The following is a 16,388-nucleotide window of genomic DNA, read 5'->3' on the forward strand; positions in this document are numbered from 1 at the left end:
CTCAGTAAAGAGAGCCCTTATCTGAGAAATGAAACTGCCATCAAACAGCTATGTAGCCAACCTATTATCCAAAGGCACAACTTCGATTTTTTGTAATCATCGTAAGGGCTGGTACAGTTTGATAAATTGACACAAACACAGTTTGGCAACTTTTTTTAATATCACAACACAGCAAAAGTCAGCGCAGTTGTAATTTCATAATTCCGGTCGTTCCATTTCAAGATTAAGTTTGGTTGATATTGCACACATTGTAAGAGGGTCTATCTAAACATTGATTTGTGAAATGACAGCTGAGTGACTAACAGGAACCTGCCCTGTTGGTGATATCACAAGGTGAACAAATATGGTAAATTGTCCTTTCCGGTATGTCCATATTATATGTGAAGCCCAACTGGGAAACTCCAACTCCCATTATCATTGTGACACAGCACTCCATAGCACACAAGTGAACACTGCACACAACAAAATTGCATTTATGCCTCACCCGTGCAAGGGGGCAGCCCCCAATGGCGCCCAAACGGGAGCAGTGCGGCGGGACGGCACCATGCTCAGGGTACCTCAGTCATGGAGGAGGATGGAGGATATCTCTGCATCCACAGTTTTTGGCACATTAAATTGTCTTCCTTTCCAGTGGTATTTTCCCTTATCCATTTAGCTGCACATACTGTACAAGTTACTCAGAGCAGTCTTCCCAAATCAGTTTCACAGCAGTAAAAAAAACAAACAAACAAACAAACAAACACACCTATGCAGCAGGGTTGGAAATAAGCACCCGTCCACCCGCCAAGGACGGGTACATTTCAGGGCTGACGGGTAAATTTTTCAACCCACCAGTCACTTTGAGTGGTAAAAATAGCTAGTGACTGGTAGATTTTTAAATCTACCTGCCACAGTGACTGGTGGGAAAAAAAAGTTCCACCCCTGGTATGCAGTACACATGGTATCAGTAGTCAAGTTTGTCTCCTCAGTCCACATATTGAACCTCTGCCTGGAGCTCTCGGTGCACATATCCCATTAAGGCAGCCATCACCTGGTGTTTCAGTGTGGCGTTCCCCATCACCAGTGCTGTCAGCTGAGCCACATCAGTCCACTGGATGCTGCCCAGGATGGCCACCACGTCCACATACAGCTTCTGCTGCTGGTCTGGGGTCATCTCCATGATGACCTGAGGTAGAGGTTTGAACTGGCCGCTGGTCATCCAGCACCCCAGCAGCCCACCAACAGCCCCACCTGAGGGAAGACATGGGAGATTATTAGTAGGTCACTCCAAACACTCTTTAAAAAAAACCTCCCTTCATGGACAACACTCTGGAGATAGATGTTTTTTTTCTTCACAGTGATTCACAAAAAGCTGACTGAAAATGATAGGTCTTTTCAAGCAGGTAGACATTTATCAAAAAAAGGCAGGACGCCAAGGCACTCTTCTTAGATAAAACCGCTTTATTATAAGGCTAGTTCATGTTAGAACTTAAATAATTAAAAATACTGCCACTGCCAACATGTTTCGGCCGCTACAGGGCCTTCATCAGGGCACAAGGTGAATCAAGCAGTGTAGCACACAAGAGTCTCAAACACACTAATAAATCAGCTGATTGACTCAAGGTGACGTAGGCGGAGTCTGCTCCTGCAGAGCTGCAAGGTACATACAAACAACCACAACAATAGAAAGCTGCCAGTGGCAGTCTTAAAACTGTTAAATACATAAAGAGTATCATATTACTGGAAAGAAAAACAAAAAACATTACAAAGCTCGATGGTTCAAAGAAAAGATATCATATCTATATTGTCATTAAGACCAGGGAAACGCATGGCATTGAGCCTATGTATCCAGCGACCCTCTTTCTGATTCAACATCTTCTGTCTGTCTCCTCTCCTAGGAGAGAGAGGGACATGATCAATACCTAATGCAGAAAAAGTCGCAAGATTATCATTATGCATGTCCTTAAAATGTTTTACCATGGCATAGTCATAATTTTTAACTTTAGCAGCATATCTATGCTCAGCAAGTCTATCCTGAAGATAGACTTCAAGTCTTCAGCCCTCTACCTTTTTTTTCAGGTAGACATTGGTCTGTGATATTGTCTGTATGAGATGTACAGGCAGACCCTTGTGATTTGAAATAAGCAACATTGGATGACATTTTCTGAATTCTGGTTTTACACGACGACTGGAGTGGATAACCTGTAAGTACACTTCAGGAGAGGACTTTCAGTTTATCTATTAACCCATAATAAAGAGAGACATTGAGCCCGTTTACATTACCACAATAATCGGGTTATTGGAATAACCAGGTTATTGGTAACTGTTTATTGTCGTTCACATGTAGTCTGTTGGTTGCATGTGTTCCACTCAAGTGTGTGACATGAAACTGTAATTCAAGGTTCATGATTGGCTACTTATCATTGTAGAATGTTAATAACCTGTTAAAGGGGAATAAGGTGAATACATGTCTTGAGGAATCATTTTATTAGCCAAAAACCTACCTGTGCGAATCGGATTTCTCATAAACCGTTAACTCCAATAAAACGATTATCATAAACTGTTTATTCAGTTTATATGAGCACTTTTGAATAAACCGGTTACTCCAAAAACCTGATTATAAACGGTTTATTGATGTGCATATAAATATAAATGGATTGTAATGCATACTGTGTAATTATAATTAATAGCTTATAACTCACCCACGGCTATTCCAAGGGGACCTCCTATCAGTCCCCCTGCGAATGCCAGTCCTCCAGCTGCTGCAGCACCTTTCCCAGAGTGCTTCACTGCTGTTTTCATCTGCTGGTTAGCAGACAGTTCACAACACAGTCGCATAACATCACCTACACGGTCAGACATCTTGTGAAGACCTGTTGGGCAAATAAGACTTCTCTTACAAGTGTAGTATGCACATTGCACATTTGGTTAAGACTCTTACTAAGAGCAGAGGTGTATCAAGTAAAAGTGAATTCATGATGTAGACCTAGTAAATTAAATTCATGCTGAAGTACAACACTAGTACAGTGTTGTTAGTCCACTGCATTGACAAGAGATGTTACTAGTCTTTTACTTCTACTACCAGGGAAGCCAACAGGGGGGACAAAGGGGTCATTTGTCCCTGACCCAGGTAGAGAGGGGGACCAACATTGGGTTTCCATGTATTGGATGGGGCGCCCTTTCAAATGACTATGTCCTGGGCCCAGCAAAAGCTGTCATTGGCCTCTACTTTATACACCTGTTAAGGGGGAACTCTACACATCTTCCAGAAACTGGAAGCCGCTTTATATTTTATTTGATGCAAACACACTGTAACTGCTGACTGACACTTTGATAGATGAAGTAACATCAAAGTGGTATTAAAGATCAAGATGCACTGTGCTCCAGCTCTTCCTTCATACAAGCAGTATATACGGCTCTGTTTATCCAGGTGTAAGACAGCCCCCTTGTGGTGAATGGAGAGTACTTCATGTGGGTTATTATGGAGTTGTGCTGTCTTGTTATTACCTCCACCAAGGAGGTAATGTTTTCGGTTTGTTTGTCTGTTTGTCTCTCAGCAGGATAACTCAAAAACTAATCAACAGATTTGGATGAAACTTTATGGAGTTGTTGGTAATGAACCAAGGAACAAGTGATTCAATTCTGTTCTATGTTTTAACAACCTAAACAATTATTATTTAACTCCATTGGCAACAAACCAATATCTCCCATAAAACACAGCTGTGGACACAATGGGCCTGAACATCTTTCATTCATCACACACCATTTGATGCAATGATACTTAAACCCCAGCATAACTGACCAGTCCTACCTTTGTCACAAAATACTGGTTAGGACCCATAACCCTAAATTAACACACCACATCAACTTGTCATTGCGAACTGTGTCACAAACAAACAGGCCTAGCAGACAACGAATCACCAATGTCTCAGAGTGTTTGGCCTAGGGTACAGGGCTTGTATTTTTTGTGAACAAACAATGCTATTAGATAGCATATCTGAGTGTGACCATTCCTCTGTTATCTGTTGAGTTCTGTAGACAGACAAAGAGAGGCAGCTGACCAAGCAAGGTAGGCACACATTGTTGTTACACATTTCTAAACCCAGGCCTAAAATGTGACTTTTACTCATTAGTTGTTATCTTTTTTTAGGCCAAGTTATTATTAGACTACATATACAGCCTCTTTATGAAGCCAAGTGAAACAACAACCTATTTGAGATGGACCACAACTGGCTTACTTTGTTTAATATATCCCGCCTATTGCCTACCATGTTGGCCTTGTGGATATATAAGATAATAGGCAACAGTCAAAGTCGTTTTTTATGACTAAAGCATGTCCCAACTCCCAATGGGGAAATTATATCAATGACTAGGCCTATACAATGTTCTCAAGTCTCAAGTGAGTCTTACTCGTACTTCTCACTCTGAAAAAAAAATCATTTGAAAACTCTATTTGGGGGACAAGCGCTTTTCAGACATACAGCCATTTGTTTTTCCATGTATTTCTATAGGCTATAATATGGGCCCCTGGGACTATAATGTCCATGAGGAGAATGTTCTAAGTAAATGAGAAAACTATTGCACAGACCTATTACCTTATACCGTAATTGGATCTATTCACATATGCGTCCAAATCCCAAGATCACACAATGTTTTCACAGTAAATTAGAACATCATAAAACCTCACTCAAAACGGAGGTCAGAACTGCCCTATGTAACACATTGCGTTATTACTGTAGTGAAGGGATGGGTGTGGGAAACTGACTTACCCGGATTAAACAATTCCTTCCTGGCGTTTGTGCGTTTTCTGGGGCTCAACTGGTTTGTTAATCAAAAACATTATCCTCCTTCTCATCCAGAATACCCCGCCATTCATTCAGCAGTCTAGCCGTCTGTTTCACGCAGTTAGATTCATCTTTGTTGCTCTGTCATGGTCGCTAAGATTCATGGGAGACGGTCACTTCCTGTTTTCTATTTTGGTGATGATGTTGCGAGGATACTTTGTTGCGAGTATCAGCATCATTTGGTAAGGGGATGGAGACTCCCAACTGAGATCGCTCCCGGACGTGCGGTCCCAGGTGTTTCTATCACTCCCGGACGTGCGGTCCCACCCGATTATATTTCACGTATTATCATATACTGCCACATACAAGCAATTTAGGGTTAGGGTTAGGGTTAGGGTTAGGGTTAGGGTTAGGGTTAGGGTTAGGGTTAGGTTTAGGGTTAGGGTTAGGGTTAAGGTTAGGGTTAGAAACAAAAAACTAACATCAACAAGATAACTGGCTCCGTCATATGGCGGTGGTACCGATAGTCTGGCTAGTGGGAGCGAGATGAAATGGGAGCGTCCTGAGTTGGGAGCGTCAATCAGGGAATCCATCATTTTATGTAAGCTACAATGTAGCCCACCGTTCTACTATTCGTAGGCCTACGAGTAATTGACACATCGTTCCAATGACATTCTATGAGTTAGACCGCTGCTGTTTGACCAACTGAGATATCAATACAGAGTCTACATAATTAGAAAATAATTAAAAAACAATATCCATCGTTTAACGTACTCGATATATGCTATGTGGTTGGTTTCTCCATCTGCTTATGCCAAGTAGGTGGGTGGGTCAGGGGACCTGTCACGTGGACCCAACGTTGTTGTGGTTTAGAATATATTCTACCCAGAATACACCAGGAATAAATAGACGGATATGGCGCAGCAGCGACTGGGATAACGAATATCAAAAGGGGATTTAAATCCGTGGAAGTTTCTGTAAAGGTGTCGGAATCCTAAAATGCATGTGTGAAATGGTCTCAATTTTGGAATCTTGGAAGACGACGGCATCATTGATGAACATAACGTGGCTGGGATTAAGGAATACCTTCCATTGCATTCATAAACATTTCTTTAGGACTCACAACCCTTGAGTTGTCTGTGATTCATATAAACAGCAACTACTTGATTTTGTCAAACGCACAACAATGGCTGGAAAAACAGGGAGAAGTGATGTGGCTTTAGATGTAGGAAGGCTTCAAGAAGAGCATAAAAAGGTAAAATGTTATGCATTTACAAGATGAACTTGGGAGCTGCTAATGTGCTAACTAGCCACTTTGCAGCAGCCAACGAAAACCTTCCACGCTGCACGCGCCCCATGCCTTGTGTGATATACGATATTATTTTGAAGTTCTGCGTTTGGGTCATGCAATTGTTTACCATCACTTTATATTGTGTTTATTTCATCTATGTCTCTCTCTGTTTTGTGAGCGTGCATCTTCTTGCAGCTAAGGAAAGTGTTATGTTGAAATGGTCGTGTTTCTAGAAACTTCCGTATCACATGTTGCTCTCTCTGTTGAGATTTCCACAGGGGCTGCATTCGGACCACGTCTTCACATGGGTGTCTTGTAGCACTTTTATTCCAGTAGCAGCTATAGTTTTATCAGTTAGTAGTAGCATTGGCCTGTGTTCCCCGAGAAAGTCTACCAACTCTTCAAGTGAATAAAATGAGGTCATGTTGTCGGAATCTGACACGTGGGAACATCGAGAGAATGAAAAGTAAAAGTAAACGATGCTTTTACTTTTTCGGCATAACTTGTACTGTCCCCACAGACTTTTCAGCCATTTGGGAACCAGTGTAAGAGACACATTGCAAAGTTTTCTGTAGAAAAGTAATTCATGCGATTGCACAGATAGTCTTCCAAGTAGGTCAGCTCACAGTGAAGAGGCATTTCCTTCTTCCTGTCCTCTGTGCCCATGTTAGTGGGCTCTTGACTGGATGTGAAGTATATATTTTATTACTGTTTCAACGACAGGTGGTGAAAGGCTGTGAGGGCCAGATTGAACATTGGTAAGTGTAACACCAAATGGGCCATTTGTCCTTTCAGTGCCAATATTTTTGGAAAAGCAGAGTGTGTAATTGGGCTTCCAGTGGAGTTCTTTGGGTCATTGACATTTCTGTGTTAGTGAAGGAAATCAGGAGGTGTGGCTACTGTTAACGCCACAATTGTATTGAATTAAAGATATTTTTTTAGATAAAAAAGAGATTTAATTCATACAATAGTGACATTAGCTGTGGTTGCATCACCCTGTTCTCTGCTTCTAAAAAAGACATTAATGACCCATTTAGGGATTTACACGAGTACCTGTATGTGATGAAGTTTTTCCCTCTTCTGTAGGCAAAAAATTGAGAAGGACTATGACTGTCTTCAAGAGCGTCTCAAAACCCTTCCTGACCAGCTGTCCTATGACATTATGGTATGTGGAACAGCAGGACTTCACAAAATGGTGCAATTGCTTCACATGAGAAGCACATTGTCCTATATTGTTTTTGAGACCTGGCATTGTTTAGGATTTGACCACTGCACTCTAATGCCTGATGGGTTGACATGTTATCAGACTAACTAAGGTTTACTTGGTTGTGCCTGCCTGTGTAACAGATTGTCCATTCCTCCCCTGATCATGTAATCTCTCACAATGTAATTAAACCTTGTGAACACAATTTTTCAATTAGTCATTACCCTTGTCAAAATGGTGTTGGTTAGTGAGCAGAGCACTCAGAGGTTCTTGACCTGTTCTTTGCCGAGTTAAGAAAATTGTGTTTTGTCATGACATACACACAACCTCATCCTACTGTCCACTTACTTTGCCCTGCAGCATAACACAGTCTTTTCATTAGTTAAACCCTTCCTAATCAAATTTTCTTCTACTGTCTTGAGGGTAACATGACCAAATTTTTACCCCTGCACACTTCTTTTGTGTCCTCCCCAGGTACCGTTTGGGCCTCTGGCCTTCATGCCAGGGAAGCTGGTTCACACCAACGAGGTGACCGTTTTGTTGGGTGACAACTGGTTTGCGAAATGCTCTGCCAAACAGGCTGAGAAGATCGTGGAACACAGGAAGACACGTAAGTTTCAGGAAGGACATTCCATTTCATGTTTCTGATGTGTCTCCTTTACTCTTCAGAAGTCACTATGCAGAGAACAAGAGTAATGGAATGCACTGAAATTGTTGGCAATTAACCTTTTTTTTACATTAGAGCCATGCTTGGTTCTAGGCTTCATAAATATTCATGGAGTTTGACGGAACTTGTTTGGCACGTATTTATTTACATTACAAGGTTCTTCACCTGGGGCGTAGGTGGAGTGAGCAGCCGCTGGAAGTGGCCGCGAGAACACTGAGCATATCCATGTCTTTCATACCAAGTTAATAACACAAGCAAGAGTCCTCATCAAAAGGATAGCAGTAACGCATTATGTGCACTCAAATGGCAAGTCAAGTCCCTTGTCTTGTGAATTGTAGGCTGTTTGATAGTGACAGGTTAGACTAGTGTTTCTCAACGGGGGTGGTACAGCCCCCTAGGGGGTGTTAGGGTGCCCTATGGGGCGTTAGGGTGCCCTAGGGGGCGTTGAGAAGAATGCAGCTGAGTCGGGGCAGAGCTCAGTTAGCATTGTGTTGCGTTAGTTTATTTTATTTTTCAATACTAAGGGGGGCATTGGCAGGCTTATGATGAGGTCGGGGGGCGTTGGGAGGCTTATGATGAGTTCAAGGGGGCGTTTGATCAAAAAAACTGGGTTAGACTGTTGATTTTAGTAGTAACTGTAGCCTATTCCCTGTGTCTTGCCAAAGTGCAAAGCTCGCAAACCAGGAAGCAAATGAATAGCCAGACATCCCATCATCCAAAAACTACTTTCGGGGAGATGTTTATCCTAATTTTACAGCGTGCACACTCTCCCTCAAACGTACCTGTGAAATCTAATGAAAGTACCGTGCTCCTCTTGTCTGCAGGTTCTTACTTGCATTACCAGTATTCGCATTGGTCACGCTGTTTTTTTCCTTCTGTGGCTGCATGTAACAGTCAATACAGCCTAGGACCGCTTGTAAAATCCCTCTGGGCTACAGCACGAGCTATCTAAATTACTTTTGTGCCCTCATAATTTGTATGCTCTGTTGTAATAGTTATTAAAAACACCAGCAGCTTTTTAATAAAGGCGACCGTGGAACAGCATCAGCGAGGCTCACGAACAAGGCAGCAACCTGTAGCCTATGAAGACACAAAAAGCACAATTCCTTGACAACTCAGTCCTTGGCCTAGGACTGGAGTCACTTTAAATAACATAATTGCTTGATCAATGTCTGATTGTCTAGCCTACTTGTAAAAGCTGGCTGTAAAAAAGCCATGGAGATTGTAAAGTGCGTGGGTGGGGAATTTAAATGATTGCGCATGATGGCCAATCAGTTACAGAGAGGGCAACGTGTCACAATTGGAACTAGGCTTTGCACGTCTGGAACCACATCTGAGACAATTCCAAAATCGTCCCGGTTGGAACTGAAAATAGGCGGTAAAGACAAAAAAAAGTGGAGCCACGCCTCGGTGGAAAGCGTTTCCGTTCCTACCATTCTAGGATAAAGATGACTTTTCACAGCAAATATTACGCCTTTGAAGCCTAAGGGCTGTTCAGGACTTGCCTGATTATCATAGACTTGCAATCGCGATTCGATCTGCCGAAGGTGTTGCGTCACTAGGGCTAGTTCAGGACAGAAGCCTGTTTAGACCTTACTGCCCATCTTCAGTATGTTTACGTCCCCCTATTTATCTGATGTTTTTTCTTCAGCATGTGTTTGGTTGTGGTTGTCATGGCCCAGAGGCTCTGTCCAAGTGCCATGAAGGGCATTCCAAAATGCTAAAGGGCAAGGGGCAGTACACATGCATGAAACTGGATACATGTGGAATACCTAGTATGTAGGGTGGCCTATGTTTGTTGTTGCTAAAGTCCAGCCTACACCAGCTACTTCAAAATGAATCTTTTTAAAGATATTGGTGAAAAACTTCATCTGTAGCTTACAGATCAATGAATGATGGGTGACCTAAAAAGCTGCAGTCAAAATTTTGAGCGTTATACAGCCAGGAAGAAAACTCAGATCTTGCCAAATATTTGCACGGAGTACCTGAAAACGTGAAAGTACCATGTAATTGCGTGAAAATACTTTTTCTTTTTTCTTATTGTGTATTTTTGTTTCCAACTTGAATGCGTTTTTGTATGTCAATTGAAATGGATGTTTTATCTTCAGTAAGCATCTGAATATAACAGAAAGCAGCACATAAGTAGTGACATAGGCATATTATACTATTGCATTGTACTTCTTGCTCACTGAAAGGGGAACCCCGAGCAACTGAGGTTCAATGCCTCTTCTCCAGACAGCGTAACGCATTGTGAATTGGATGTGGTAGCAGCATGACTTTTTGTTGCATACATTTAGTGTATTACCAGTCAACTACCCCATTTTGTGTTATGTGTTTTACACAAGTGTTTTAAGGCAGCAGTTTCACAAGGTATACCATACCAAATCCTCTTTCTTGCTTTCCCTTTCATTTTTACAGATGTGAAAAAGACTCTTGATGACTTGCACAAAGTGGTAAAGAATTTTGAAGGCAGAGCCAGCTTTACAGAAGACCTGGACCGGGTTTCAGGGGTAGGCCTTTCTCTCTAACGATACTGTAGCATTATACTGGAACTCTCCAAATGCACACCCGGTTACTAATGTAATTTGGAAACTGTAAGGGTTAGTGGCGGTTAGGTTAAAGAAATATTTACAAACTTTTAGTAGTTGTTCTTGCTGCTTGAGTGTAATGATAGTCAAGTACACATCTGTTATTGATTGCACATTTATTGTATCTTTTGCAAAGCTCATAGAATTTGTGTTTTTCTTTCCATTATTCCAGAGTAAAGGGGACTATGTGGACATCCGAGAAAAGGTGCTAAATGAGGAAGCAACGACCAAAGGTGAAATTCCTCATGTTTTCAGTTGTTTATTAGTTAATGTTAAAGGACCACTTCAGTCAATTTCAATATGCTGTAGTATTGATCACGCTACCCTTGACTTGTCAGCACCCGGTGATGCCACATTTTTCGGCTCAGCCCTTTCCGAGATATGAGCTATTCTAATGGGAGAGTGTTTGGTTACATTTTTTTTAATGAACATAGGCCTACTCCAAATATTTTCCCAAAACGTACCGCTGTTTGCTAGTTGTCTGATGATGTTGTATAACCTTTTGGATGTTTTTGGGAATAAATGAAAATCTTTTTTTGAAATGTAAACAAAGCGCATTACATTACAATGACCAGGATCTCGGAAAAGGCTGGAGAAAAAAAAAAAAAAAAACTCAGATTACTGACAAGTCCAGGGTAGTCTGAGCATTACAACTGCATGTTGAAATTGACTGAAGTTATCCTTTAAAGACAAAAAAGTTGCTCTGATTGGGCAAGCGTGAGCTCCTATCAGCATTAGCATTATGCCAGCATGCCATGTACTTAACATCATCTTAACCCCACCACCAGGAAAGCGGCGCATGGCCCACAAGCCACACTCCAAGCCGAAGATCGACTTTGCGGTAGACCTCATCGAGGAGGTAGACATAGAGGAGGAGGATCAAGGGGTGAAGGTGAAGGTCACCGAGACGGAAGGCAGCGATGGCGGTGACCATGAAGGGGTGCTGACTGAAGAGGACCTCTGGGCTCAACTGGATGCTCTGGAGGCCCAGGAGGAACAGCTGGACGAGCGCGACCGGTAGGAGCTGGACTCGATATGTGGGGCCCTGGTGCCCCACTTTGACCCTATTTTGACACCCCTGCATACACTGCACAGTACACACTCTACAGCTAAAACACAGAATTCATTACATGGGAACCAATTATGGTGCAACGTAAGGAGGATTTTGAACGCGCATTGCTGTGCGCTACATGCATACAGACGACACCAACAACCATTGTTTTTTTTTTTGTTAAGCAAGATGGCATACAATGACCAAAAAAAAAAAGATACTTACTACTAGTAATGATTGATGTAAAATAAGAATAGCATTAGAATTGTCAGAAATGACTTTTGATTTGGTAGGAGTTGGAAAGGACTCATGCACTGCATACAGTACATAAAAACTATTATTCAGCTACAGGAGTAAATTCATTAAATACATATTTTATAAAACTGCAACTATTATAATTGATTTGCTGAGTTGTGCATGATTCAAGATTCACTAAAATACCTTAAGGTGTTTTTTTTTTTAATTACCTGAAAACATATGAAGCCTGCTAGAAGGGTTCATAACGTTTTCTTAAGGGGGTCAGATCGACTGCATTATTGGTTGTCATTGCTTCTTCTTCAGGATGTGTGACAGCACAGACACAAACGGGGAGGACACCTCGTCCTCTTCCTCCGAGGAGGAGAAGGAGCGCGATGGCACAGGCCAGACCAACGGCAACCCTGAGGAAGACCATGGGACATCAGACACGCACAACAGGCAGCTCAACGGAGTCCTACATACACACCCTGAGGAAGAAGAGGACGAGGAGGAGGATGATGATGAAGAAGAGGACCCCAATGCTCTGCCCACCATCTACTTCTCTCACACCGTGGAGCCCAAGAAGGTGGCGACCTTTTTGTTTCATTTCAGTATTTCTTTTGACTGACCAAAGTTTTGCCACTGTGATCGACTTTCTCCTCCTAATATGCATATTAAGACAAAGCCGTTCCGTCTGTGTGTCCACTCAGGTGCGCATCAACACGGGGAAGAACACTATGCTGAAGTTTAGTGAGCGCAAGGAGCAAATGGAGCAGGCCAAGAAGAAGAAGAAGAAGATCGGCAAAGCCAATGGCCACTCTCGCCACGACCAACACCACAAGATCACCTCACCAGCAGACATCTACAGGTACCTCCTGCACACTGATGCTGAAACACGTTTGGTTGTTCATTTGTTTAAGAGAACAAATTACAGTGAAATCTTTGTAAGAGAATAAACAAGAGAGTGCATTTTTTTTTTTTTTGTCGTCTTATTCCTGTAGGCCTCATGCATGGTCTGGTCTTCTGATGTTCACCCACCAGCCATCTCGCTTTCACTTGCACTTAGGCTTAGAATTGCAAACTTGTTTTGTCATCTTATTAAAATAATAATAATCAATAAATGGCTCAATGCTCTACAGGGTTTGCCAACATAAACTTAAATTAGCACGTATTAATAACACATTCGTGGATGGCGTTTGTGTGACCCATTCAGAGTGTTTTTCCCTACCTAATCTAATGTATTTTAGACAACCTATCCCCAAACTGACTCCAACTTTTTCCCTGTACGATCAAATACAATTTCATAAAAGATTCCAAGGTGTGTGTTGCTGGCCGTGGAGTCCAGTGTTTTCTTGCCGTTTTCTATTTCTCTTGTGCTGTAAATAGTGCTACACTAGCACTGAATGTGTTTAACAGTATAGTTTGGATGCAACAGTTGCATAACTGTGTCTGTGTGTACCTGTGTGCATCTGCGTGTGTGCGTCCTGTCTCAGATTGTTTGTCGACAAGGTGAACGGCGAGCTGATCCCGCGCAAGTCCATCCTGAAGTCTCGTAGCCGCGAGAACAGTGTGTGCAGCGACACGAGCGAGAGCAGCGCGGCGGACTTCGAGGAGCGGCGCTCCATGCTGTCCCGCGCCTTCAGCCACGACGACAACACGCACAGCGACACCAGCGACTACGTCACTGAGGAGGACAGCCCGCCCGGCGTCCCCACGCACACGGGCAGCCGCTTTGAGGTACGTACGACTCCTGCTCTCTAAACTTGAGGTGTTCACTGCAAACTCTGGTCAGAAGTGGGGTCTTCCTGGGTATCCTACCATGAAGTCCATTTTCATTCAGATGATGATGGATAGTACGGGTTGACACTGTTGTACCCTTTGACCGCAGGGCAGCCTGAACTTGTTTGGATGTTAGTCAAGGTGGTTTATCCACCATCTGCTGCTCTCTTAGCTTACTGAACAGTGCTCTTTTTAATTAATCATTTTTGTTTTATTACTTATTTCTTTTTTACTTTACTTCTTTGGACACAGAGCTGATGACCCCATCATCATTTCACTACAAATAATATGTATGTGACAAATAAAATAACTTGAACTTGTACTTAAACTGTAGTTAACTGTGAACACCAACAAGAGTGACCGAAGTAAATTAATTTGTATATATAATTTTCATGATGAGTTGCTGTGGTGTTTGATTGTGGTAATGAGCTATGGTGTGGTTTGGTGGCAAACAAAGTGAACCGAATTTCAATCTCTCCTGACGACCAATGTCTAAATGTCCCACACATGCCTCATGTGGTAGGAGTTTCTTCCCACTGGGCAGTTCAAACAGGCAGCATCAAAAGTGGTGGAATAAGCAATGACGCAAGACATTTTATTGTATCAGGGGGCCTACTCAAAGACCTTCCAAACCACACAGCGAAGAGAGAAGGAAAACAATGTGGCATGCTTTATGTCTGTACCCTCCCTAAACCTTAATCCATGGCTGAAGTGTCCTTGAGCAGGGCACCTAACCCCACATTGCTCCAGGGGCCTTTACAGAAAAAAACCTGTATCGACGTATACAATTACAAGTTGCTTTGGACAAAAGGGTCATCTAAGTGTAATGTGATGTGTGTCATTTCTGCAGGCGTTTTCTGGCACAGTGGTTGAGAAGGATCCCCTGCCCTCCTCCATCCCCCATCTGACCATCGCCCCGCCCGCCTTACCCACAATCCTCGAGCGCAAGTCGGAGGAGCTGTGCACAGAGACGCCTCAGGAGCCACCTAAGAGGGTGTCCAAGTTCAAAGCTGCCCGATTACAGCAGAAATGAGAAGTTACCACACACATTCACATGATGCACACAGCCAGTAAAAGAAACAGAAACGCCTGCACACTAATCCATACCTACATAACCGAATCTCTTTTGTATAGAACTTAGAGCTCTGCCTAAAGGTGATGATTCACAAGGAAATTTTTTGAGCAATGTTTCTTTGGAATGATACGATAAGATTTTGTTTGGTACGTTTCTCACTATAACTGTTGATGAGCCATGTTGTCTTGATAAAACTAACAGCTTTTTTTAATGTTTCCATCAAAAACACTGGCCAATCATGATGTTGCCCAGCAACGTTGCACCAAAAAGTTGCCTCATTAACTGTATCACCACCTGTTGGCTATGTTCAGCACCTGTGATCCCCCCCGCCATGCCCATCCTTCCAGGGTGCTGGCTCATGATGATTCCCCACTGCCTCAGCCTAGCAGTTCAGTTAGCTGGTGGTGACGGAGCAGTGAAGAGGGTTAGCAAGGCCGGGACACTACTCCCCACTCTCCCTCTCTGCCTCCTAGTGTCATCTTTCACAAGTTTCTTTAACGAATGGCTATTCCATCCTTTTCCACCAGCTATCCATGTTCTGACCTGACGCATGCTTCTGGCATTATCCACATGAGATTACAAGTATGTCATCTTGCATATTTTGCATTTTATCGTCTTATGTTAAGAGAACCAAATGAGTTGCTGGTGAACTGCATTGTGTGGGCCTCACAATTTGGGACTGGCTGTAGTTGCAGTCTTGGATTAGAAAATGATACACACATGTGTATCAAAAACCTCACACACCCTACCCAACCCCATGCTTACAGCTTTTGTAGATTTCAAACCCTGTTTTGTAGAAGACTGCGGTTTTGTACACACGCAATAAAAATAAGTTTTGTATGAATTTGTGATTTGTATGGCGCCAGATATCAGACGGATCATGCTCTTCATGCAGCTTTTTGTGTACTTATTCGACGACTTTTGTGCTCTTTACAGCATGCTGCTTTCCCCTCGCTGCTATTCCCTGCCTTCCCAGCCACTTGTAGACCCTACTGTCTTGCACAGCTAAACAAGAAGCTGATTTTTTTAGTGCAAATACCCCTTTTATGTTGCCCTCACATTAATATAAGTAGACTGACAATTATAACCCCGAAGCCAGTAGTTGTGTGTTGGTGAAGCCACAATAATACTGTTTGCCATTGCTAATATCCACAAGGTTTTTTGTTTGTTTGTTTGGTTTTATACACTACCTTTCTGCTCTGGGGATGGGTAAAGGCTTGAGAACAAAATAGTCTTTTCCAACCTTTTGCTTTATTTTGTCTTTTTGTTACTTTGAATGTACTGTACATCAACTTCCTGTTATGACTGAAAACAGAACAAAAAATGTCGCTGTGAACTTGAAAAATATAAATAAATGTTTTGTTTTTCTCTGAAAATATGTTTTCTTTTAAACCAAACTGCTAATGGATGTGCGCTCTCCATCAGTGTATTGCATAGTGAAGGTTTGTGATTAATTATGTAAAGCCAGTACATGGACGTGCCTTCCTTGCTTCAATTAGCAGAGATTGGATGCTAAGCAACAGCATAAGATAATGACGAACTTAATAATGTGCCATGTACACTGGGTGGATTAGTACACAAAGGATATTTGTCTGCTTGATCGCACACTGTTATGCAAAACATTTTCTTCTGAGTCGCGTTAATTTCATTCAAACCACTGTTGTCTAGCCTCAAAACAAGGCTTATGTAGTTTGAAATAATTGTGACCCCATAGAGGAGTACCCTATTTATCA

At 42.4% G+C, this 16,388-nt stretch overlaps 2 protein-coding genes across 2 annotated transcripts; one reads left to right on the forward strand and one right to left on the reverse strand.

Moving 5' to 3' along the window:
• Positions 1-138: 138 nt before the first annotated feature.
• Positions 139-5,169, reverse strand: zgc:112052 (protein C19orf12 homolog). The gene is made up of 3 exons (XM_063196124.1): positions 4,749-5,169; positions 2,682-2,852; positions 139-1,230 (listed from the first exon to the last, which is right to left on the reverse strand). The coding sequence occupies exons 2-3, from the start codon at positions 2,839-2,841 to the stop codon at positions 965-967; spliced, it is 426 nt and encodes a 141-aa protein (XP_063052194.1). The 5' UTR covers positions 2,842-2,852; positions 4,749-5,169; the 3' UTR covers positions 139-964.
• Positions 5,170-5,677: 508 nt separating this feature from the next.
• Positions 5,678-16,031, forward strand: uri1 (URI1 prefoldin like chaperone). Its single transcript, XM_063197220.1, has 11 exons — positions 5,678-6,018; positions 6,778-6,812; positions 7,141-7,219; positions 7,733-7,868; positions 10,344-10,435; positions 10,686-10,746; positions 11,302-11,530; positions 12,126-12,387; positions 12,512-12,669; positions 13,295-13,538; positions 14,431-16,031. The coding sequence occupies exons 1-11, from the start codon at positions 5,950-5,952 to the stop codon at positions 14,611-14,613; spliced, it is 1,548 nt and encodes a 515-aa protein (XP_063053290.1). The 5' UTR covers positions 5,678-5,949; the 3' UTR covers positions 14,614-16,031.
• Positions 16,032-16,388: the final 357 nt, after the last annotated feature.

This window comes from Engraulis encrasicolus, chromosome 4 (assembly GCF_034702125.1).
Source record: "Engraulis encrasicolus isolate BLACKSEA-1 chromosome 4, IST_EnEncr_1.0, whole genome shotgun sequence".
NCBI classification, from domain to species: Eukaryota; Metazoa; Chordata; class Actinopteri; order Clupeiformes; family Engraulidae; genus Engraulis; species Engraulis encrasicolus.